We start from the raw sequence: 27,226 nt of genomic DNA on the forward strand, positions 1-27,226 counted from the left end.
CAACACTATCTCATTTGCAAGTGTTTCCTTCATAGAACTCATGATTTCAATACAAATAGTTCAAGGACTGCAGCAAACTAGTCTGCACTAGCATTGTACGAACGGCGTACAGACATGAATAATATACAGGCTGTTTTGGAAATTAGGGTTTTTGTTTTCAGCTAGCAGAAGAACTAATCCCGAATACAATAACAATTTTTGAAGAAGAAAAAATTTTCTACATATATACACCCTTCGACAATACACCCAATATATATATAAGGATAAGATACAACAAGCAACTCTACAAAGAAGGAAAGAATAATCTACAAGTAAGAAAGAAAATAATCATCTCCTAAAATATGATCACAAAATCAAAAATAGCCTGAAACCTCTCTAATTGAATCTCTTAAAAATAGAAATCTTCCTACAATTAGAAGAGAAGATTTGGATCTTCACAACAAGCAACTCTACAAAGAAGGAAAGAATAATCTACAAGTAAGAAAGAAAAAAATCATCTCCTAAAATATGATCACAAAATCAAGAATAGCCTGAAACCTCTCTAATTGAATCTCTTAAAAATAGAAATCTTCCTACAATTAGAAGAGAAGATTTGGATCTTCACAACTATGGAAAGGTTCAACATTTGCTTTCCTAATTGACGCTCAACTCCTGATTTGGTTATTAAGTTGTTTGGAATTCCATAACTGTGGAAGGTTTTATATGAGACAATTTTATGGAATTAAGGTTTTATATGAGACAATTTTATGGAATTAAGGTGCATGTCAGTTATGAATTGTGGAAACTATAAGAGTTTCAAGATATGGGTTTTTAAAAGATATTAAAATAAGTTTGTAGAACAACAACTTCTCTATGAAGTTTTCAAACCAAGGAAGTTTAAGTTAATTTCCCTTCTTAGGAAGTTAAGACTTAACACATAGGAAGGGGGTTAATTTCACTCATGGCCACAAATATTTTTATTTTATAACACTCTGGCCACAAAACTTTTTTTTATAACACAAACTACTTAACTTTTCTCCGGTTGCACCTGTGGCCATAATGGCTAGTTTCAAGGTTGTTTCCGGTCCATGTCAGTGCCACACCAGTGCCACATCAGCAAACTCGCCGGAAACAACCTTAAAACAAGCCATTATGGCCACAAGTGCAACTGAAGAAAAGTTAAGTAGCTTTTGTGTTATAAAAAAAAGTTGTGGCCACAGCGTTATAAAGTGCAAACATATGTGGCTATGAATAAATGAACCCATAGGAAGGATGAGTTAACATGTTAACTCTATTAAATTTATTTTCTCCATCCTTATCCTTAACCTAATGATAAGGTCTAAGAACAATTGAGAAGAAAGAAAAGGCGCTAAGGAAGAAAAGGAAGATTATAAAAAAAAAATTAAAATAAATTAAAATAAAATAAAAAAGAGTAAGGCAGAGATAAAGAAGAGACGCAGCCCGAGAGCTTGGAAATGGGAAGCACTTGCTTACCGGTAATGGGACAGAGTTTGGCCACTAGCATCACAACCTAGGTAAAGGTTTGCTAAATTTTGGTTTTGAAAGAAAAAAGGGATAAGAAGGAAAAGGTATGGATCTCAATCGTAGATGCAATCGAAGCTACATCCAGCCACTCCACTAGCTAGGTGGGAGCTCAACAACAGCCAGGCAAGCTCCATCTCTCACTATTGCTGGCCATTTTAGAGCAATAAAGAGAAAAAGATTAGAACTTTTTTTAACACCATAAGCAAATGCATGATGCATGTGTGGTTAAGATTGTATCTTTGCGGCCAACTACAACATGTCAAATGCCAAGAGCATCCCCAATCTAGAAAAAAACCCCAAGTCATGATCTCACTGCTCTTATACGATATTACACATGATCGTCTTATGATCCTAAAGCTTAACTACACATGGTATTAAAACCTAGTTAATTAGTTTGTTTACAACACGGCTAACTAAAATAGACTATCACGTATCAAGGGGATATTATTGGAAATATAAATTTAAATATTTACATAAATATGTCCATTAGGAGTTAAAGCATATTAAGAGTTTCGGAGTTATAGAATATGAAAGGTCGAGGATTATGGTTGGAGTTATTAGTGAGTTATGCAATCCTAAATGTGGAAGTTACGAGTTAAGAAGTTGAAAAATCACTTTTGAAGCCTATATAATGACTAAGTGTCTTTAAGTGAAGTTTCAATATTTCTCTTGTTCTTCCTCTTTCTAGTATCTTCTATTAGAGATAATTGTGTCCATCATTGCTTCCAACACATATTAGAGTAATTAATATTCCCACATCAATTAAATTAGCAAATATGGATATGAAATATAACTCTAGGTTTCTCAACCCTGAGTAATATAACGTTAAGCCTTTAGGTTGAATCAAACATAAATTATGTGTTTGGTTTACATCTAACATCACCTATCCATTTGCTCACTATCTTATATACTTTCTTTCTCTAAACGCTTACTTTAAAATTAGGAGTGATTTTTGAAATCCCTTAGTATTAGTCCTTATATGAAAAAAATTTATTTACGTACCAAAAAATTTAAATTCATGAACTTGATAAACTTTTAAATAGATGTGTGTGTGTGTGTTTGTGTGTGTGTCATATCGTTGGTAATCTTACTCCCATGAATTAGTTTCCAAAAATGTGAAAAAAAAAGTGAATCAGTCAAGAATGGCTCCAACACTCAAAAGAAGTTTGCTATAATAACTGGCATTTCTATTATCTTCTCTACTCTAGATAAATAAGATTGTTATAGCATATGCTTCGTTGAATTCATTAGCCAATCCCCTTGTGTCATTTGAAAATTATGTAAGATGGTTTACGCTTGCAACCTTTCGACAATATTGTCATAACAGTGCCCTCATCCATTATGCTATATGGTTTTAAAGAAACATAGTACTTCTAGCATTCTTTATAAAAACTTGGCATCATTATCATGCTTCCGTCCTAAAGCTATGCCATCCATAAATGCATTATGTGGTTCTAGGCTTTTTTTACACAGCTCTTCATCGTAGTGCATTCATGCTGAATAAAAGTGCATAAATACTCAAAGGCAATATAATTTCCAATTGGTACTGCAAATTCTTTCATATTATCATTAAAACTACTATTTTGTATATCTCTATTCTTGTTTAATAGGCATATAAAAATGAAAAATCATTCTAAGTAAAACAATTTATTACTAAAAAAAAAAAGAACCTTTAATGCTTCAGATAACGTAAGAATTTAAAAATGTAAACAGCGCCATAGAAACTGTTAGATGTGATGTAGGAAGTAATAACCTGAGGTATAAAAAAGCAAAACATAATACTCTTATCTTCCTTTAGTGATTCCCTTTTGCTATTGATACCTATGGAGCCATAAGCCTTTATCAGAGGTGAATCAACTGAAAGATATCTGCAGAAGAATCAATCATGCCGCTCGATTTCTTCAGCTATCAACCTAAATTACAGTTATTTACATGAATGCATATAAAATTAATGTTGTCCTTTCACATCACCAATTATGACAATACCACTATAACATATGAAATATAACATGATCACCCATTCATATTTAACTACAACAGCATGATTTTATAGCAAACACAATAGAATAAGTTGGCAATATTTGGCATGGTGATGAGTTATCAAAAATGAATAGCAGCCAGTACTTCTAAAAGACCATATTGAGCATCTTATAAATAAGCCATTTGACAAAAAGCTCATATGAAGAAACAGCAAAAAAAATTGCTATTTAGGTCCAATACAAAGTTAAATCTATTGTACTTGATTGCTTAAGGTAACATGTTCACCTTATCATCAATAGCAATCCCCTTTTTTGTCTTACCACACACCAGATGCTACAGGTTTTTTCATCATGCAAATTTTCACTCATGAAACAATAGCAAACATTAAATTGAGGATTTTTAGAAGATCTACACCAAGGAAATAGCCCTCTTCAAAGAATAATCTTTGGGATGATCTGACATGGCTATCTCAGTATGGCATGTCAGCGACTTCATTGACATAATAACTGATAGCATATCAGCCTTGGATCACTCAAAAATCATAAAATTATGCAATCATAGTTTCCAGTGCCTGTGTTCTGAATTTCTTCTTAGTGTTGTCTTTCTTTTCCATGAAAAACAACAAACACCCTTTACACACCCCAAATTACACCAAAGAATCACTGTTCTTTTATCTAATTTAAAGTTTCTTTTGTTGGTAGACACAGTTTTAAAGATGAAAAATCAGATCCTCAATTCTTCCGAAGCATTTGCTTATAGTAACCTAGTTCAGAAAAAAAAAAAGTATTACCTTGTCATAAGGCATGAAAAGAATACTTCAGAAACAGTCTTTCAAAAGTAAAATCATGCAACTTATTCCTATTTAGGCATCTGAAGGTGATCATAAATATTATATTTATATTATATAGCATATTATAGCTTCAACCTTCCAGTCCAATCTAAAATAGAATGGATTTTATAAGCATAACTCTCATTTCATTATATTTTACATAGAAATTCTATAAGCAACACTGTTGTTGAGTACATAGGAAAGTTATACCCTAAACAACTTGACAACATCATCAAAGTTTTGGTAGGCTTACAATCTGATTTATGTTAGCAAATGTTTAAGAAAGTCCTAATGTTGGTCACGGCTTCAACAAATATATATTTGTCTGCAGATATGCATAGTTTTAACTCTTGATCCTCTAGATCACTGATTTCTTAAGCATATGAGTTAAGACACGTATATATTTAATGGTGAAACTGGCCCTTTTGGTTTCCCCGACCATTCTCCAAAAGTCACTCTGCTCCTTGAAGCAAAAAAGGGTGCATTTTGGTCCCCTAACTATAGCCATGTGTCCACTTTTAGTCTTCCCTCTAATTCTATCACATGGTGCTGACATGGCATCTGATATGGCAAGGACATGGTGCTAACATGGCAAATGAAGTGGTTCCATGGCTATATTATTTAAAAAATAAAAAATATATAATTTTTAAATGACATGCAAACAAATGTGCCATGTCAATTTTTTTGAAAAAAATATATTTCGTTTTTAATGACTTGGCTAGGAGTTGTGGCCAATTGTCATGCCATTATTAAAAAAAAGTATAATGAAGTACTTATTTTAAAAAATGGCATGGCTAGGATGATGTAGCACCATCACCAATCTTTTTTAAGAATGTTTTCTAAGTTGCCACGTTAGTAACTTAGGAATATAAAGGGAAAGCTTTAAAAGCACTTTGAGCCATATTCCTGTCTCCCCATTGAACTCGATTTTGGCTCTCATCTATTACAAGGCTTTCTTCAACAACGGATGATCAAAATCTTCGAATCCAAAGCATTCATCATGGTTGGTAAGATATCTTTTCCAACAGTTACCTCATTCCTAGATGCTCTCTTTTCCCCATTGCCGTCTTTCCCCAAAAAGCAGTTAATTTGAAACCAAAAATCATACCCAACCCCTTCTTTAACGATTGTGCTCTCAAAATTACCCGACCACTGTCACCATGGAGCATGAGAGAAGGCTCTTATTTTCTAAAACTTTCTTTTTACTTTCCCAAGTTACTAAAGTAACATATAAGCCAAACCATAGCAAAACAGAGAGAAAAAAGTCTAAGACTTAGAGAGCTTCCAAAGCTTTCCTTTGACTTCCCAGATTGCTTCTGTGGCAACTTAAAAAAATTAAATATTTTCTAAAATAATGATGGAATGGCAGTACCGCATCATCCTAGCCATACCATTTTTAAAAATTTTAAAAATGATGTGCCACTACTATATCTCCTTGCCATATAATTAAAAGATAAATAAATATCAAATATTTTTTCCAAAACAATATAACATGGCATATGGACTGCCATGAAAATTTTAAATTTTAGATAATTTTTAATTTTTTAAATGGCATACCAATGAGGCCACATCATCAGTCATGTCAACTCCATATCCTTACCACATCAAATGCCACATCATGACCATGTGACAGAGTTAGATGGAAGGGCTCATAGGTGTAGTTGAGGGACCAAAATGCACTATTTTTGGGTTCAAAGGCCTAAGTAACTTTTGTTGTATAGTTAGGGGACTGAAAACTGTAAATTCACCAATATTTAGTTTCAACTCCATAAATTGGCATCATTGAACTCAAATTATTTTTTGCTTATCACTTGGTGGATGCATGCCATCTTGAGAACTTTAGAATTGTATTTGATTGGGATATCCTGGGTTACTCTAGGTTAACCCACAACCTCCAAATAAGGACTTCAAGTTGGTGAGGGTTATTTCACCAACCTTGTTTTACAAGAATTAATCATTTAAATAAAAATAACCAACAATTAATTTAAAAATATTAATATAAATAGCAAATGTACAATTATTTAGAAAGGTATAATTTTAATTGTAAAAAAACTTCATCTTGGTCATATTTTTGTCGTCAAATCCAAATAAATGTTTCACCCCTCCAAGAATTTCAAATGACTGAACTCTAACCATATTATCCCAACCAAGCACATCCTTGATAGGCAACCAAAAGGAATACATATGTAATACAATAAGACAAAATAGAATAGACAACTGAAATTTGTTAATAGAAATGACAATAAATGAAGAAATTAAGTAAACTACATCAGTTATAAGCCAAGTGTCATATTGTACATACATATCAAAGTCTTGCCACAAGAAACATCGGCAAGTAACAAGTGGCAGAAATATTCATTTGAACATTATATGCATGCACATCCATCAGATTATAGGCCTGTCTCAATTAAAATAACAGGCCAATAGCCATCTAAAGCGGACTTCAAAAATTAATAGAATAACAGTACATACAAGCAAAATGGGCGTGAGGCAGTACTAAAAATATTAATTCTACAATATAATCCACAAAAAGAAATACTAACCTTGCAACAAAATTGCATCCTCTCTGTGTATGAGAAGAACCCCGAAAACATATTGCCGCCCCAATGCCAGAAACTTGTGGTAGTAAGTTTATTAGGTCCAAACCACAAGATGAATGTGCAGACTGCTTTCTTGAAAGATAAAATTGAGGAAACACAACCAAGGATCTCTGTTGAGAATAGAGCCAGCTCAAGGCTTTTGTGCTTGGAGGCACAGCAACCTTTAAGGGCAATAATACAATTATTATCTTCAAGGAAATAAAACTTGCAAATCATAATGTAACAATAATAACGATAATAATAATAATAACAACAACAATTCAGCTAAAGTTTATCAATCAAAGTCCAATGACTGTACAGAGGAAGAACATAAAACAAAGCTATCAGATAGACAAAATTATACAAGAAATGCTGTTTCTTTTCCAATTTTCTTTTGATTTTCTTATCATGGCCAACATGCAGATTTTGCTCAAGCTCATGCCATTCTGATAACTGATCACAACAAACTGTTATTTCCCATTGGTAGCATAAGTTGCATTACCAAACAGTACACAGATGCCGCAACATGGCAATAACCTAAAACAAGAACATCTCACAACATAAAAAAAAATGCCAAATTGATAAAGAAGATATGCAAGCATCAATCCTTTTTGCTCATGGTAAACAAGCAACAAGAAAATACAACAAATTCTTCATTTCAACATTCAATTATCCTAAAAGATCCCTTCTTCATTTCTTCATCTTAAAGATCACTCAAGAACACATTCTATCAACTCTCAGCACAAAAAAGAGGAAGACATATACCTGAAGCCTCAGAACCCCGCTGGCAGAACTCGGCGGGTTAGCCTTCAGATTCTCAACCTCCTCTCTAATCTTTTCAACCCCATTCCTATAACTCAGAGCAGAAGGAAGAGTTCGAGTTTCACTAATCTCCACAAGGGAATCCAACTCCTCCATCTCTTGAACTTCATCCACAAAGACCTCCAAACCACTATAAACCTGAGAAAAATAAAGCCCTAAGAATCAAACCCAACAGCTGCAAAACCCTAGAAAAAGAAAATCACAGAGCAATGGAAGACCTGGAAAATAGGTTTGGAGCGACGACGGAGGAGGAGGAGACGAGGACGGCGGAGAGATCGTCGAGAGGAGAGAGAGGGGACGGCGAGAATAGAAGGCTTGGAATGGAGGAAGAGATCGGCCCTGAGCATTGCTTGGATGGAACAAGACGGCAGAGAAGAACGGGATAAAGAGAGAGAGATGAAGAGTGCTTGTGATAACGGTCATATTGTTCATTGAATAAGAAGTTGATTTTTTTTACTTTCCAACCACTTGAAAATACTGGAATTATTTTAGCAGCCCCAACTTTTGAAATGTTAGGTTTTATTTTTTCTATTCCACGATGTGTGGCTTGTTTAAAAACTGTTATCAAGTCATTAACGGTGTTAACTCAAAAGTAAAAAATAGATGTAGTTGGTGAAGTTCACCATTGGATTTTTTACACTTGTTCTGAGATGAGTAATTTAATGGAAAGAGCAATGGTCAAAAGTAAAAAAATAGATGTAGTTGGTAAAGTTTACCGTTGGATTTTTTACACTTGTTCTGAGATGAGTAATTTAATGGAAAGAGCAATGGTTAAAAGTAAAAAATAGATATAGTCATGAAGTTCACCGTTGGATTTTTTACATTTGTTTTGAGATGAGTAATTTAATAGAAGAAGCAAGGGTATTATGGAAAAGTTATTATATTTTAACTTTTTTTTGTTACATGTATCAAAAACTCATTTTGCACTACACCAACTATACCTATTATATTACACATAAGTGAACCTGTAACTCAAAGAGGAGAAAACTTAGGTGAAGTGTAATAGATGTAGTTGATGTAGTTCATCATTGGATTTTTGACACTTGTCTTGAGATGAGTAATTTAATGGAAAAAATAAAGGTATTATTATATAAAAAATTATATATATATATATTTAAGTTTATTAATCTTTTCCAAATTCTACTAATATAAAATAACTTAAATTCTATAAAGCAAACAAAATTATGTTGAAAAATCATGTTTTTTTATGCCATGTGCTGGTTTTTTACATGAATGGACTATTTTGTCTTATGAAAATGACAAAATTAACACCGTTAAAAGTTTTTTTCTTTTTTATAAATCCTGGGAACCACACACATCATAGAATTTGATCTCATTTCTTATTTTGTAAATCTCTCAATCAAAAAGATTTTTTTTTTACTTTTCCTTTATTTTATTTTATTTTAGATTCTGAACAATTTTTATGCATTATTTCAGATTAAAGTTTTTTTTTTCGTTTATATCAATGTCTTACTTGTTGTATGTTATTAGATAAACATAAAATTTTAAAAATTACAAAATAAAAAGTAAGAAATCATAGAGTTATCAAAAATTAAATTAAAGTAAAGGAGAAACAATTTGCTATATTTTGACTCTATTTTTTTTTTTTTAAATTGCGTGGAGTACGTCGGTGACAAAGTCATAATTTAAGCTGTGGGTTAAAAAATTACCTTTTAGATAACTTTAAATCAACTCAGAGTGTTTGTTTAGAAAAGCTCTTGCAAGAAATAATTTTTTTTTTTTAATACTACTATGGATAAGTAAATAACAACCCTCAACCATTACTGTCAGTGAGTTGAATTCCCAACTTCAAACTTGGGAGAAAAATAACTTATCACTCTACCACTATAGAGGTGATAAATAACTCTTGTACAATTTCTTTTGTCATTCATTGCAAAATAGAAAATTTTATTTTCACCTCTTCGTTTTTAAAATTATCCAAATCTTTATTTAATTTTAATTTAAATATAAATTTATTTTCACCAGTTCATTTTTAACTTTAGGTTTTTTTTTTATTCCATTTACAAGTATAATATTTGTTAATAAAAAAATATAATAAAAAAAAAACCACCAGAGTGGCAATTCATTTCTCTTTCAAATGGAAAATTGAGAGTTTGACTCCCTTCTAACTTAATAGTGAAGGGTTTGTAGCTTGTCATATTTATTAAAAAAAATCCAAAAAAAAACTCTTTTTTTCTGTTAGGTATATTATTTGTTAAAAATAAGTATTAACAGTTTCAAATTATATTTAAAAAAAATAAAGAAAGAAAGAAAGGATCCAAAAAGTAAGAAACAATTGGTTGAAAGGTAATGGGAAACGTGAAGACCGGTAAAGGTGTTGGCATTGCTGCATTTTTAGTGATTAGTCATTTGGGTCGGGCTCAAGTTAAGGAAAAGCCCAAGCCCAATCGTTCTATTTCACTGCTCAACTCAAAAACACAAACCATGGTAATATATACACACACATATATATAATGATGAGAAATATATATAATGATTTATATCAAAATAAAGCCACTTGATTCAAATGATTGACGGTACTAAAAATAAGTCTTTTATGTGGCATTTATCAACATTTTCCAATATATATATATATATATATATATATATATATATATATATATATATATATATATATATATATATATATATATTCAATCTATTACATGAGATGCGATTTAAATTTTACACTAAAATAATTAATTGCTCATATGCTCAGGAGCATGCATATTTAGAATTTAATTCGAATTGTTTTGTGTGTGTGTGTTTTTTTCCTTTTTTTTTTTTGAAAAAAATTTACTCTTCAAGATTAATGTCTATTTAACTCTTGATGTGTAAGACTATTGCTTCAATCAATATTTGAGTGGAAAATGTGGATTGAATATGGATTGTATTAAGGTTATAATTTAACGTTACATTCAAAAGATTTTAAGTGCATGATAGTTGGGAAGAATGGATTTCCAGGGAAATTATTAAAAGAGTAGCTAACTTGAGACTATTTTGTGTCCATTGGTTTCTTTGCAAAAGAAAGAGCCGTAGTATATATTTGATTTGAAATAGGATTAAATCGGAGATATAAAATTAGTTATACATACAAACATATATATATATATATATATATATATATATATATATTTTTGACAAAAGTCGACAAGTCGACAAAGCCAAGAACAATGGCAGCGGATGCACCTGAGCCTGATGGGCAATGACCTCCCGAGAATCAATTCCCGCCACGCAACCCCTGGAGGAGAGCGAGAGTAATCCTCTACGTAACTCCCACGGGGACCCTAAATATGAATCATGGTACGAGAGTTCGAGCTGAGATCTACCAGACTCTGACAACTACGGTAAATGGCTACATGGTTAATAAATTTATGCACGTTCATATATATATATATATATATAAGGTGAGAAAAATTAATGATGATGTTTATGGCAGTATATATTATTGAAAGTGGGTGGATTTAGGCCCATTACTAGAGTTGGATCGGACCGGATCCAGATTTTTTTACAATCAAATCTAAATTTTTTTCATATAAAGATAGTCTCATGTCAGACAATAGATGAAAACGTTCACAGACTAATATATGCTCTTTGTCTTATCTTATTTTGTTGTAAGATTAAATGACCTCTTCCATCGTATATATCTAGCTAAATTTATTAAATCAAAATTAACCTAAGCTATCAATTCTGTTTTTTATTAGACAACTTTAACAGACAAAGGCTCTTTTATTTTTGCACTTTACTTAACTCTATGTTTGTCTAAACATGCTAGCTTCGCAGAGAGGTTTCATACCTAAGTTAGGTGCACCCTAACCACAGGAAAAATGTAAAACTTCTGGCATTGAGAAAACAAAATCGGTTTTAAAGTAATATTTAAAATGCCTAAATCCAAACTTAAAAGTTCTTATTTATATTTATCGTTTTAATTAAGTTAACTACATGCTATAGTCGATACTTAAATTCCAACAAATATATATATATATATATATATATATATATATATAAGATAATTCGACAAAGAGATAAACAAAACTCTAAATAAATACAATTTGATAGAGAGATGCAAGATGACGTTTGAAGTTCTCTAAGAACTTCTAAATAATTTCCCACCAAACTCCCACCAATTTCCATCAGGAGCAATCAAGTAAACTTTTATTATATAATACAAAAGACAAAAACTTAAACAAGGTTTTGTTCTAGAAACCTTATTAACAAGACTTAATACAACAACCATAAACAAGCCAATCAAATAGCAACAAGCATTAACCAATAAAGGATTTAATTAAAAGCTTTAAATATAATTATAACACGCCTATAAACCACTCTCCATTTTTCCACCACAAAGATGAAAAAAAATGACGGCGAAGATAGCGAAAGCTCTTTGTGAGTGTGATTATAAAAATGATTAAAAAAAGATTTGGATGTTAAACACTTGATTAAATAGCATTAATGAGCTTTTGTTTATCCATAATGGTAGTGGATTAAGACAACCCCTAGTGAATACGCAACCATGCGTGCTTAGTTAGCGTCACACTTTAGTGCACTAAGAGCATTAAATATATTAATATCACAATGGAGACCTTACCTTCCAAAAAGACACCATGATGTGCACCAAAAAGACAATGATGCACGTATGTATGTGCAAGACAAGCATAGCCACAAAATTTGTTGTTTTTAGGGTTTGTTTTTCCTAATATACCCTTGGACTTCTTCGGAAACTCTCACTTATATATATATATATATATATATATACCCCTGGAAATGAATCAATGGCAAATGCATTTGTCCTTTGTTCAGAAGAATCAGAACCTCTTCTTTACCCTTGTAAATGTATTAATGACATGTATATTTATCCTTTCAGTAAATGTTTTAATAAATGTTAGCAAGACACAACAACCTCAACCTTTGAATTATGAATTCAATGAAATACCTACTCTCATATTTAGCAAATGGTTTTTTATGGATCAACTTTTAACTTGAGAAAAAAAAAAATTATCCGAGATGGATAAAAACTAACTCCTATTAGTGACAAGTTAAAAAAGAATCGTTTAAAATAATATGATCATATCATAAGACAATAGTAAATACCCCATAAATTTGTGGATGTAATTCCGGTAGAGCCTGTAAAAGCGACAAAGGTAGACGTAAAAAATGTTTAATAGAAATTTTATATAATGATATATTTGTTCTTGGTTTATCTAGTTTTTGGCTTTTGATAAAACAATATTGAATGGAAAGATGTATGTAGCGGATCTCAAATAGTTGTGACTACTGCCTTTTAATTTGTTGTTATTGTTGTTGTATATGTATATACGTACATATATATATATATAATACATATTTATTGATATATCAATGCAAATTAGAGTTTGTAAAAATATTAACTTATGAATACCATAATTTGGACTAAATTTTATAAAAATATTAGCTCTCTAATTATATTGTAAGATATATTAGTGATTAATTAAAGATTGATAAAAATTATTTATAAAGCATATCATTAAATTGTTTTCTCCCCTTATAAAAAATAATAATAAAAATATCATGTCAAACATATAAAATTTAAGTGGGTTTTTCAAAACCCAAGTATGCAAATGTTGCTCGAGTAGCTAGTTTTTAGGTAGTTAGGTTTGGAAAGTCTACTATTTCTCATTGAAAAAGTTATTATTATAACAAGTTAGAAAGGTTGGTTTGATGTTGGAGAGCTTATCCTCTCATGTCACAAAAGGCAATCACAAGGCCATGAGCTTGTAAAAATAATCATATATAAGAGTGCTTGAATGAAGTGGGTTAATAATGGTGGTGTGCTTGAGGAATGAATGAATTATTGAATGAATGTGAAGATGATGTCCTCTTCATTTCCTTTTTTTTTCCATGGTACAAGTGATGGTACCATGAATCTTGTACCCCACATTGCATGTAACATTAAAATATATAATAATTTTAAATAACTATAAGGGCATCTTTAGTAGTTAGACTATCTTAGAGTTTGATGGTCATACCACTTCATCAACTTATTAAACTCTTACTCATTAAACTATCTCCCATAATAGTTATACTATAAAATGAGACCCACAATTATTTCATTCATTTTTAAACTATTAACATTAATATATTTCATTAAAACATAGTTATTTAATAAATTTTTTAATATTTAAAATAAAATTTAATAACATATTTAAAATTATATTTTAAAATAAATATTTAAAATATAATAAAATTATATTTAAAATGTTCTATATTATTTATCTAATTTTGAATATTATTGTCTATAAGAGTTTTACAGTTTATCATTGATCGTTTATGTTTATAATTGATAGTCACTGGTTAGTTGCAATAGTTTCCGGCTAGCATAAAGCATTATTATTATTATTATTATTATTATTATTATTATTAGTTTCTGGTTATTCATAATTCCGTTTACGGTCTGTTAGTTAGCATAGTTTCTGTTTACTTTCTGGTTATGATAAAGTTGTACTGGTTATTATTTTTCGTTTCCGCTTTTCATTATATTGTGTTATTATTATTATTCTATAATTGATTATTATATATATTATTACTTACTTTATTGTAAAAGGGCAAAATAGCCATATGGAAAATTTGGTTGATTTTGGACATTTGGATAAAAATGGGGGAAATTTTGTGAGACGGGATAATTTTGTGAGTTTTGAGGATAATTTTGGAAAGTTTGCCTATTTGGTGGGAAGAAAGAATATAGAAAATTTTGTAAATTATTTGGAAAATTCGGAGCTTGGGAAGATGGAGGAATATTTTTATCCATAATATAATTGAAAATTCAAAAATGAAGAAATGGAGAAGAATGTAAATTTTGTTTGAGTATGTGGGTGTATTTATAGAAGTAAAATAAAAATTTAAGAATTAAAAAATTAAAAAAAAATAATAAAAAAGAGCCGTTGTATCATCCAAACAGTTGAATTTTAAAAATAAAAAAAAATTAAAAGGTATGAACAACGGTTGTTTGGTTGATTAAAATATTAAAAAAATTAAAAAATTAAAAAAATACTGGTGGGTCCCACCGGTTGAGCGTTCACTGAGCTCTCAAAATGGGGGCTTCCATGATTGAGCGCTCAATGAGCGCATGGAAGCCGCCATTAAAGATGCCCTAACTTGTTCAATAATTTTATCAATCAAATTTATTATAAAGAAAGGTTTTGGGAAACTTAAGGTCTGTTTGATTCTATTTTTTTAGACAGATTTTTAAAATTAATTTTTATAACAAATTTTGAGATTAAAAAAAAAAACTTGTTTGTATAAATGTATTTTGAAAATAGATCTAAAAATTAAAAGACAAATAAACTTATTTCGAAAAAAATTTAAAAATAGGTTTTAAAAATAAAAAAAGTCTAAAAATTTATTTGATTCAATTGTTTTATGTTATTGTATTGTTATATGTTTTTACAATGATTTAATAACCGTAGGATTTTAATGAACTAATATAATAAATTATTTTGTTAAAAATAAATATTAAATAAATATAAATAGAACTCAACATGGCTTTATGCTTTATATGTTGGATGTTTAATAATATTTATTAAAAATTAGTTCAAGCATAAATTCAATGTTTAAAATTATAAATATTATAATTAATGTTAGCATAGCTACATTCAGTTTGTAATAAAATCACGATGTCCTGCCAATTTAGTCGCACTTTCATCATATAGTTTTAATAAGTTGTCCGCATCATAACTTGAGCTCCCAAAGCCCTCCACTTCTTCATTTGTTTACCTACCTAAATCATCAACTTCTTCAAAATTCATATTCTCCTATTTTCAAATCAATTTATCATGTCTACTCCACATCGTATGTAAATATGAATAATGCAACATGCTATTACTAAAAGACATCGCCTTAAGTCTATGGAGGCATTATATTTAGAATTAGAAAGAAGGTTTTCAAAGCATCAAAACAATTGGAAATCAAGCTTTTCACATAACATTCACTTATCTTCTTAAAGAGAAAATAATAATAATAATAATAATAATAATAATAATAATAATAATAATATATATATATATATAGTAAGGATTGGGAATTAGATTGTTTGTTTAATATTTTATAGATTTAAAAAATTTAAAAATTTAAAAATTTAAAATTTGCTCTCCACTTTTATTAGTTGTTTTTAAAACAAAAATTCAGAAAACATCTAAAAGTTGTTCATGGTTTTTTATTTTTAAAAACATTTTTTTGTTTTTATTTCATAAAATTAGGAAAACACATTGTGAAACAAGTTTTTTATTTTTTATTTTTATTTTCAAAAATAAAAAACAGATCTCAAAAACAGCAATCAAACAAGCTTTTAGTTTTTAATATTTTTGATTTGGAATGGCTCGAAAAATGTTCTCCCCAAAAAAACGAAAATCATAATGAAAAATAAATTAGATAGAAAAATAATAAGTTATTTGCCTTTTTTTTTAAAGAATGCAGAGACTAATAGTTTAAAATTAAAATATTTAAAGACTAATAATAATTTACTCTCATGTGTTTTGCATATTGAGATGTTAGTAAACTCTTAATTTTTATTAATTTATTCGGATAAATTATGAATTGGAAAAGTTTAGGTTTATTCATCTTTTAACTTGAGTTTATTTTATTTATTTAATAATAACAAACTCAAGTTTTTTATTTTTCATCTTGACTTAGCTTTCTCTGATTCAATTCAAACTAGATTGATTAATATAATTGTACTTTACAAAAATATTATATATAAATTATTTATTTATATTTTTGTCTATGGGGTTGGATTTAGTTAAATGTTTCAAATTTGAATCCTTGTATAAATAAAAAAAACTTGCTGGGAGAAAAGATTATATAATTTCTAAGTATTTGAACAAAGTTTATTTTAACCAAATTCAGACGTAGTTTATTCAAATCGTGGTAAATTTTTAACCAATTAAATTGTATTTGATATTCATCCAATTGTATTTGATTATGCCATATTTAACTTGCTAACCTATCCAACCAACTTAACATCACATCCAATACATTAATCTTTACGTACTAGATATTTTGTTTAAGGAATTCCATTTATATCTTAAGCAAATTTACCAATAGAGTAAATAAAAAACAATTTTTTCATATCAATAAATAAAATACTAATTTATGTCAGATATTTTGTTTAGAACAAGCAATTCATATCTAAAGGAAATAAGCCAATAGAGTGATGACAAAAGTAAATTTTCATATCAATAACTAAGCATACTAATCTATATTAGATATTTTGTTTAGATCAAACAATTCATCTCTTAAGCAAATCAATCAATGAAGCAATGATAAAAATAATTTTTTTATATCAATAAATAAACATACATATTTATATTAGATATTTTGTTTGGACTTAGCAATTCATATCTTAAGTAAACTAACCAATGAAGCGATGACAGAAGAATTTTTTTTATATCAATAAATAAACACAATAATCTGTATTAGATATTTTGTTTAGATAAAGCGATTCATATTCTAAGCAGATTAACCAATCAAGCAATAATAAAAGCAAACTTTTCCATTTCAAAATAAACAAATTGATTAAAGATTTTTTTACATGAACTCATTTATGCTAGACCGAAAGCTCTTAAAAACTTGTCCTATTACAATTTCCATCCAATATTGACAACAATGGTGTTGTGTGCATGGAGGACCAGAGATGACAAGCAAAGCAATGGGAATAAGTGGTGGTGCACCACCGACCCAAATGTTGGTGTGGGGGCACCAAATCACGCTAGTGTCCTTGTTGGTGTAGCTATCTTGTTCAATATAGCAAGGTAGCTTTTATTTATGCTTTATCTTCCTTACACTCTCACTGGCCAAAGGCAACTACATATATAATATAACATGATTGATGCCAATCTTTGCCATTTCTTTGTCTTCACTTGAGCTTATTCAATCTCATTGATTCTAACACAAGACCATATCTCATTTTGCTTTAACTTTGATTGACCACTTGGCATACCTTAGTGTGTGTGGTGTGTGTGAGTGAGTGAGTGAGTGAGCCTTTTGTACTCTCTTTGGTGATCTTAAAAGGCCAATGTGGTGTCAAGTGTGTCTAGCCTTTGTCTCCTCTATTGCAGTTATTTTCAATCTAAAACAACTCGATTTTCATTAAATTTTTGGGATATTGAGCATTTATTCATGTTTGAGTTGAATCTAAGCATGTGCGGTGTCTTTCTTATGTTTTCTAAAATGAACAAAATACAAAGTAATATAATCAATATTTTCTATGTTTAGTAGATCATTATTTAAAGTGGTTGTACATTTTGTAATATTATTGTTTACTAATATATATATATATTGGTAATATCATTATTAAAGTAATATTCAGTGTTTAATACTACACTAGTTTATAACTTTATATCATAAGAGTTGAAGTATATATTTATAGTCATTGAATTTATATAATATACTGATTTTCATCTTCTTTTCTCTAATATTCGTCCATTCATCGCTTCATTTTCTCTTTCTCTCTGTTTATTTCTTAGCCAATTGAATTGTTACGAAATAAGTAGTTATTGAAAATATAGGATTGAAATTAATAGTCATTTTACATATACATGTATTCAACTTAATGCATCTCTTTGTCATGAGCTATGGAGAAAGGAAGCAAGGGTCGATGGGTTGTTAAATCCAACTCCTCCCAATCATGCTTGTTAAACAAAAAAGCTTTATTAATCATAATCTATGCTAAGAAATTTTACACCAAAAAGTACTTTACATAATGCAATTTTTCAACCGACCAAATAATTATTTTTTGAAATGGGTTAAGACCAATATTGTCATTATTTGAACCCTCCATATGTTTTGTCTTTTCCAACAATGCACAAGCCAAGTTTCTTGCATTCTTTTCCTTTCCTTGAAAGGACTTGAGAGAGATTGAGAACTATACATGTAGATCTATCTCTATATATATTTGAGCTACATTTCTTTGGAGAATGATTAATGTTGCTTTATTGCAAGGCAGAGGATATGGGATACGTGAACAAGATCTCGGTGTCCTTGCTAAAAAACAAGAACTCTTTAAGGTGGCCTATTCTTCTCTAATGATATATTGCTTAATTATGGAGGAGAATATAAGAAAAAGACGTTTAAAATAAATAAATAAATAAGTAAATTATAAGAAATAACAAATGATAATAGCAAAAGAAAATAAAAAATAAACAAAAGTGAAAAAAACCCAATATCGGAAAAGCCATCAATAGAGCAAGAGAAAATGATTCCCTAAAAGAAATATATTTAAATAGATTCTAAATTTTCAAAGTCTGCATTTGAGTTTGAAAAGAAAATGATTCCCTTAAAGAAATATATTTAAATAGATTCTAAATTTTTAAAGTATGCGATTGAGTTTAATTCTGAGTTTGAATTTGAGTCTAAGTCTAATCCCTCTAAAATATTTTCATAATTTAAAAAATCACATAAATCACCTAATGAGTTTTTTTAATCAAATCAAATAGAATTCAAATAACAAATTCTATTATGAGTAAAACTTATCTTATTGGTAGGATTTTATTCCTTGAGAGACATTATTGGGCAAACAAAGGATGAGATAGTACATGGTTGTTTATCATTGAATTAGCTTACTTTAAGCAAATGAATAATAATAAAAGAACTTTGATGGTATTTTTGCTTTCTAATTGTTTTACATCTTGAGGTGAGGTTGTAGAATATTGTTTTCTAACAAGCTTTCTTTCATTGAAGACAATGATAATTTTTTATATTTAAATTTTATTCATTTTGTGCATGTAACTCTATAAAGTACGTCAAAAGGGGGAAAATGCATGCTATTCATTATTAAAAATATTTGCAAAAATTATTCACACAAAATTTGTCACTAAGAAAATAGTTGAAAATTAATTTAGATAATTCATTTAGTTACTCAAACATAAATAATTCTATAATACTTCATAATACCATCTGCACATTAGAAATATGGTAATTTTTTTTAATAACATGGATAAACTCAGTACACAAATTAAATTCTCAATTATGTTGAAAAAAGGCAAACTTTTAACCACCATCGGACTATTGCATAGGTGGTTTTAGTAACTCTTTTCCCTTGCCAAGTGAGAGGTTTAGGAATCTAAATTCCTCTCACAACATTAGTTTTGGTGAGTAGCCCATCGATTATATATAAATATATATATATATTAAAAAATGATCACAAATTATTATTTATATTAATGATATCATTTAATTGAGTGAACAGGAGTCCTGTCAAGGCAAGGGTAAATGCAAAAACTTCATGTTTTATGATTGTAAGAAAGAGCAACAATGATATCCAAGAAAATATAGAGTTGTCTCTCAATGGGATTAAGATTCCATTTGTGCCCTAAATTTTGCATCCTCCCTCCACTGGGTCCCTTTTCTTTTCCTTTTTCTTTTTCTTTTTTCTTTTTTTCCTTATTAAAAAAAAAAAAAAGAAATCTATCCGAATTGCACCTGGTGCTAATGATTCTGGTCAACTAGTTCACTGCTCTAAAAAAAGCTATGTTTTTTGGAAGCAAGCATAATTTTATTTAATGAATATAAAGTATGTAAAAATTTTAGTTTACATTGTAGTATAATGTTTTTGTAATTCCTTTTAAATAATTTTTAATTATTGACCATGTTCAAATTATTTGAGTATAGTTAAAAAGTTTTGGCAGTGGCTCTATTTTTTTTTTTCTTAATAAGACACCATTTGATTCTAATGGTATTATATGAGTTTAATAAAAATAATTTTTTTATAAAAAATAGTTGTTGAAAAATTTAATAAATTAAGAGAAATTAAAAGATGTTGAATGTGTCTGAATTTGAACAAAAAATATTGAGACCATTAAAATGTTTTAGAGAAAATAAATTCAATAGCGCCATCTTATGTTGATTATATTGATGATATTGAAACTAAAGAAATTAAATTATAGTTTAGGATTGCTATTTTATACAAAAGAGAATAATAATAATAATAATAATAATAATAATAATAATAATAATAATAATAATAATAATAATAATAATAATAATCACTGTCCCAATATCAGGGCGATAAAACACTTGACTCCTATGCTAAATAATAATAATGATTTTTGTGATTATATAATTTAGAGGTTGTTATTTAGTTTTTTTTTAAATAAGGTATGAAGTTGAAGGACAAAAAGTCAATTTGTTATTAGTATAATTTTAAAATATAAGGAATTCATGAAAAATATAAAAATAACAAGAAAAATCCATTTGAAGATATTCGCTCACATACATGCAATTATAGGAATATATATATATATATATATATATATATATATATATATATATATATATATATATATATATATATATATATATATATAATATTTATGGATCAAGGACAACGTTTCTTATGGCTCCTTGATTTCCTTATATCATAAGAGATACTCATCATTTACATGGTAAAGTTTTAAATTATGCTAATGCTAAAAAATGTTCTTTTCAATTATATGGCTAATGTCACACTCATAAATTGTGATTTTAAATTAAGGGGTTGCTTGATTCGCATGTTTAAATAAAATAATCACATATATCCATTAGCAAGCATACCGAAATTTTAAGTGCGAAAATTGGGTGACAAATGAAAATTTTATTCTTTACCCCATTTTCATTAAAAATTATTTCTCACCCCATTAGTCCAAACTATCAAGTGATTCGAAGTAGAAACATGTTTTTGGAGACAATGTGATTGGAGTTTCTTAACAATATTTTATTGTTGGTGTTTTTTTTAACAATCAACAGTGATGAATATTTTCACATTACTACAAATCAAAAGGTTTCCAAAAGAATAATTATGTTGTAACAATTTTACATAAAGTAAAATTTAATTTTTTAACAAATAAATGGAAATTATATTTGCTTAGAAATACTTTCATGTGTTTATATAGAAATATGATTAAAAAATAAATAATTCTTTTTAAAAAGTAACACACTTTAATCCTTGATTTTTTTTTATTCCCAAAAATAAATAAAGAGGAAAGAATATAGTAAATATAATTTTTGTAGTGATATGTTAATATTTATTGATTTTTCATGAAGGATATTCAAATGTTTGAAAAGAAGATTAAAATTAAAATAGGAGTGGCATGGAACCAAGGTATAGCCCAATGGTAATCACTATGCCTTATGTTTGAGTGGTTTTGAGTTCGAACCTCTCAACTCACATGACACAAGATGTACTGTGGAGGGTTGCATTAAGAGCACTCCCCTACCCCTATAAAATTGTATTTGTATAGTAGGGGATCTTCAAGTCATCTATAATGTATTTCAAAATATCTATAAGCAACTGAAATCAAATCAGTGTACTTCCATACTTTCTTATTTTTTAATTAACATCAATTATTGCCCTCATCAAAGAAGTGCAATAATCTAATGAGGAGATATTAGTTGCACTAGGACAACTTTCAATTAAAAAAAAAAAAAAGTTATGTAAGATGCCATTTCAACTATTAATAATATCATTAAACAAATCCAATGTAAAAAAAAAAAAAAATCAATGCCATCGTATCAAATTTTAGTTTGTTTTGCTTACGGAAATAGTGGAAAAAATATTAAAAAAAATTGGAAGAGAGAAATTGAAAAATATATGCATCAAAGACTTTAATTATTTTGTTGTATATTATTATCATCATCATCATTTTGTTTTTTCGGAGGCCAAATACAACGAATTCACTTGGTGTGCTTCCTTTGTATTTCAACCATTTTACTGGATATGTTTGGATTAAAATTATTAGAGTTATGCTCTATAATTGGCACCATTTGACACCAAATCATATAATTGGCACCATTTGACACCAAATCATGATGACATAGAAATGATGATGATGTGGCAAATCTAGTGACATGGCAAAAAATGATGATGTGGCAAAAGAAGACATGAAGACTAGGAATTCAATATAGGAACTTATATTTGAAGGATCTCTCAAGAAATCATATAAAGCTATCTTTGACAGGAGCTTATAGTTGGAGGATCTCTCTCAATGAACCAAGTGAAGAAAATCTATTGAAGTTATCTTTGGTAAGAGCATCAACGTCGAAAAATCTCTCTTAAGGAGCAAGTAAAATGCATGTGGAGAATATCTCCACAACTACTTTTGGAGAGGAGATCTATTTGAGGACATAATGATATCTATGGTCATAACTAATTGATGATATCAAAGCTATATAAGGCAAGTGGGTTGCAATCTTAAGAGCAATCAAGCAATTGATGTGGCAAACAATGATGACAAGGATGATGATATGGCTAACGTATGGTGACACGACAAATGATTAGGTGCATGATGATTATGGTAGGAGAATATGATTGAAGAATTCCTCTCATTGGTTCACATGAAGAATAACAACTTTTTGGAAAGAGCATAAATGTAAAAAAATCTCTCTTAAAGAATAAGTTTATCTTAGGTATGATTTTATCTATCTTTGGTAAGATCCAAGATGATGAATTGTATCTTTGGTAAACTCCTTTTATGAAAGATCTATTTCTAAAAAAATGATTAATTTACTAATTGAGAAGATTAGAAGATCTTCATGAAGATTGCATGGAGCATAAGTTAGGAAGTCGCGGAGAAGATCATCTAATATGAAGGCTATTTATGGGCGGAGCTATTCAAGGATATAAATCATATATGGTGCGATTTGATTGAAATTTGAAGACCCAAGCATAGATAATTGAAGATCATGCTTAGAAAAAATTAAAAGCTAAACTTGGATAAGAGGAGATTAAGTTTAGTAACAATATCTTAATGGAGCAATTGAAGATCATTATTGAAGACCAAACTTGGATCACGTTTGGAAAGAAGATTGGGAGATCTTTGGTGAGATGGTTATTCGCGCCTTAGTAGGTGCGACCCTTGGGAGAGAGGCTTGCTGAAATGACGTGAGGAAAAAACAATTGCAAGCAGGAGGAGCTTGGAACGAGTCAACTACTACGAAGCGGACTGAAAAACCAGAAGGGTTTAAGGTGTCACAAGTTCGGTTGCAACTAAGCTAGAACTCAATCATGTTCAGCAAAGTGGGCAGTATTGCAACATCTAACTTTGGAAAGTGTCCAAGTTAGGAAGCCGCGGAGAAGTTTAAAGGAGGAGAATCTATTGGGACATAGGTGCATCTATATAAGATAACATGCTTGAAGATTTAGAAGGTGCCAAGCATGAGAAACCCCAAAGTGTGTGGGTTGACGAGAGTGGGCATCGGACAATTTTAAGAGGGTTTTCTTTATTATTGTGTGAGTGAGAGAGTGTGTTTGTACTCTTCATTCTTTATCTTTTTTAGTGGATTGTTTCTCCGGACTTGGCTCCCCAGACGTAAGAGGTTGTGCCGAAATGGGTAATCAACTTGTGTGTTTTCTCTCTCTTACATAATTGTTTGTGAGATTGGGTATTTATTTTAACACATCTACCTCTACAAAACTAACAAAGATTAAAAATGATCTCATTCCAATTCACATAGTGCCTCCCTAATTTCTTCTCTCGTCTTAAAAAAAAACATATATTAAAATCCTTGTCCAGTCTAAAATTTTTTTATTTAAAAAATATAATAATTTTTTGGTAAATATGAAAAAGTTATGTGTAACGAACGAACCAAGTTTTTTTTTGTTTGATCACTCCAGAGAATTCAATCCCTAGTCTCCTCCATGCAAAAGATTGGCAAGTATCAGTAATTGGAAAGTCAAAAAGGTTTTTTTTTCATATATAAAAACAATTAAATCGTCATGATGTTTGAAGTTTTAAAATTTTCTTCATAATAGGCAAGTAAATAAAAAAAAATCTAGATATTGTAAATAAAAAAATCTAGATATTTTATCCACCTGGCTATTATTCTTTTCTAGATTAAATCAAACATAAGAAATAAAATTTTCTTTTTATTTTCTCTCCTGTATAGTCCTCCCTTAATAAAATACATGATAAGATTGACCCAAAGTAGAATGAAAGAAAAGCTAGAAAAGGATGGAAGAATAAAGAAAAAATCTATTGACATAGTTTCTTCCATTTGCTTTACTCAACCAAATGCAACAACAATATGAGGATCATCTTCATTTAATTACAAACCTCTTTTTTCAATTCCACAAATTACAAGAAAACAGTTTTCATAAATATATATATATATATATATATATATATATATATATATTATATTTATTTATAAAAAAAACCACCTTATAAATATATTTTAATAAACTCTATTAAGTCATCATATGTACTTAAATTCTTCCACTAATTAAAAATAACTTATTAATTTATTAACAAATTTAGTTAAGATTCATTCTCAAATAACTTTAATTTAAAAATAAAATTTATTTGAATCCATCATCATCAAGACTTCATAATGTGTCTATAAAACGTATCCTCATATTTAATTAAATATGATAATTGCATATATAATTAGGGGTGTGTGCATGTGGTAATACGAATCACCCAAGTGTCTTCACCAGACTAACACTCACAATTGGAAACTCTTAGCAACACTAAATCCAATATGTTTTGAATCTAAATAATAACTATCTTGCAAACTAAACTTTTTACAATAAAACCAGTGCCACTGGAATAAAGGTCTCCTTTAGCAAATAATAAATTTTTTTAATTCAAACAAAATAATGGGTTAGTCTATGCGACAAATCAATTTCATGCTATGGTTATCTCAAAAGAAGATGATGACACTAAGGCCCTTATTTTAATCCTTCTTCTATGACCATAGGGAACCTTATCTCTTTTTCCCCTTTTTTTTTTTTTCCTTGTGAAAAAGAGGGCATTATCATTAAGGTATAGAAGTAAACATCAAAGGCTACAATTTTCATAATTTTTATTTGAAGGCTATGCTCACAAAGTACTAAAGTTGGGAATATGAAGCATGAATGATTCAAGATAATAGTGTTGAGATTGAAACAAACTCTCACTTTTTTTTTTTTCTCTAAAGTACTAGTACTTCTAATAACACTAGTTATTTTTTTTCTTACATATCCCCTTAATAAAGCAAGCTAATTGAAATTACACTAAAATCAACGTCATCATGGTCAAAAGATTTCAAAGATAGTGATATTCTTGTCTCTTTGCAACATTTATATTACTTTTCTAATTTAATCAATGTAAATGAAATGTGGGTTTATTATCCTTTAATCATATTACTTAAATGAAAACCGATATGATTTTACATTCATTTTTATGTCCTCTGATTTTTTTTTCAACAAGAATTTAAGTTGTTTAGTAATGTTATTAAATTAGATCATTTCTTGCAAGAAAATTGATTTTTAAATAAATTATAAATTAGATGATTTTTAATAGTCTAATTTGTTGGTTTGTTTGTTTTTAAATTTGAGTAATCAACATGAAAACAGAGCATTAGTTTGGTTACTTTAGTGGTCATATCAACTTTAGTAGGCATTTCAAATCACTTTTATATATTACAAAAGGAAAATCATATCATATCATATAAACAAAGATCTCCTATATTAAAAATAAATTTCATTATATTTAATATTTTAATAACTTGACTAAATCCTTAATAAATGAAAGGGTATATATAAAGATAAAATGTTCTCTCTGTTTTATCGCCATTTATTGTAACATACTTGGTATTAGATTATGTTAAAATTATTCTTGCATAATAAAGCAAGATATCAAACATAGTGAAAAGATTTATCTTTATGTATAGTTTTCTTTTTCTTGAATCCAATCTGAAAAACACAAGATACATAGATTAAGTTGGAGAATAATAAACTAATTATTCCTCCATTTTAGCCAAAAAAAAAAAAAAAAAAATCTTTTTCTTTTTTATTATTTTAATTTTAATTTAATTTTTGGGAAAATAAAGTTTAGATAAATTTAGTATCCAAAATTTACCCCACATCCAAACAGGGGCTGTTTACCTCATAAAAATACCAACTCACACATAATTTATTATGATTAAACCATAATATGATCAGTTTTGATGATTAGTTTTGTGTAATTTAATTTCTATAAAATATGTCTTATTCAGCATATTAATTCCCCCATGACATGTGGAAGCAAAAGTTATGATATTTCAACGTCAGCAAACCCTAAATTAGTCTCTGACTATAAAAATCAAAAGCATGATTTTGCAACTTTCATTTTTCAAAGCAAAAGAAATAAAATAAATAAAATGACCTAAACTCTAGGGAAAAAGATGAACATAATCAAAAGCATCAAAAACATATGAAATGTATTTAAAATCAAAATTTCAACAACCGAACAACATTCCAAATCAGGTTCATCATACAAACAGGTTTTTTTTATTATAAAAAAAATAAAACACAAAAACTAATAAAAAAAAGAAAAAAAGTTTTTTTTAACAAAATAGACTCAGAGTGTTCATAGACGAGAATTCAATACCTTAATTTATTTGTACCTTCATTCTATGTGAGCTAAACTTTGAATCTGTCTCTTTGGAAAAAACACGAATACTCTATGCAAAAGATCCAGTATTAATAGACTAAAAAGTATTTGACAATGGGAGAGAGAAATTTCAA

At 28.9% G+C, this 27,226-nt stretch overlaps 1 protein-coding gene across 4 annotated transcripts in view; it reads right to left on the reverse strand.

Moving 5' to 3' along the window:
- LOC120252843 (protein PHYLLO, chloroplastic) overlaps positions 1-8,127 on the reverse strand; it is a 95,270-nt gene extending 87,143 nt beyond the window's left edge. For 2 of the 4 annotated variants that reach the window (XM_039261036.1, XM_039261032.1), the window contains exons 1-4: positions 7,953-8,127; positions 7,678-7,872; positions 6,877-7,094; positions 3,278-3,392 (exon numbers count right to left, since the gene is read on the reverse strand). In XM_039261036.1, coding sequence (XP_039116970.1) covers positions 3,278-3,392; positions 6,877-7,094; positions 7,678-7,872; positions 7,953-8,081 — 657 coding nt within the window. In that variant the 5' untranslated portion in view covers positions 8,082-8,127. Of the gene's footprint in view, positions 1-3,277; positions 3,438-6,876; positions 7,095-7,677; positions 7,873-7,952 lie in introns of those variants that run through there. The other 2 variants (XM_039261044.1, XM_039261052.1) reach the window with 2 other exon arrangements.
- Positions 8,128-27,226: the final 19,099 nt, after the last annotated feature.

The sequence above is a fragment of the Dioscorea cayenensis genome, chromosome 3, assembly GCF_009730915.1.
Source record: "Dioscorea cayenensis subsp. rotundata cultivar TDr96_F1 chromosome 3, TDr96_F1_v2_PseudoChromosome.rev07_lg8_w22 25.fasta, whole genome shotgun sequence".
In the NCBI taxonomy this organism is placed as follows: domain Eukaryota; kingdom Viridiplantae; phylum Streptophyta; class Magnoliopsida; order Dioscoreales; family Dioscoreaceae; genus Dioscorea; species Dioscorea cayenensis.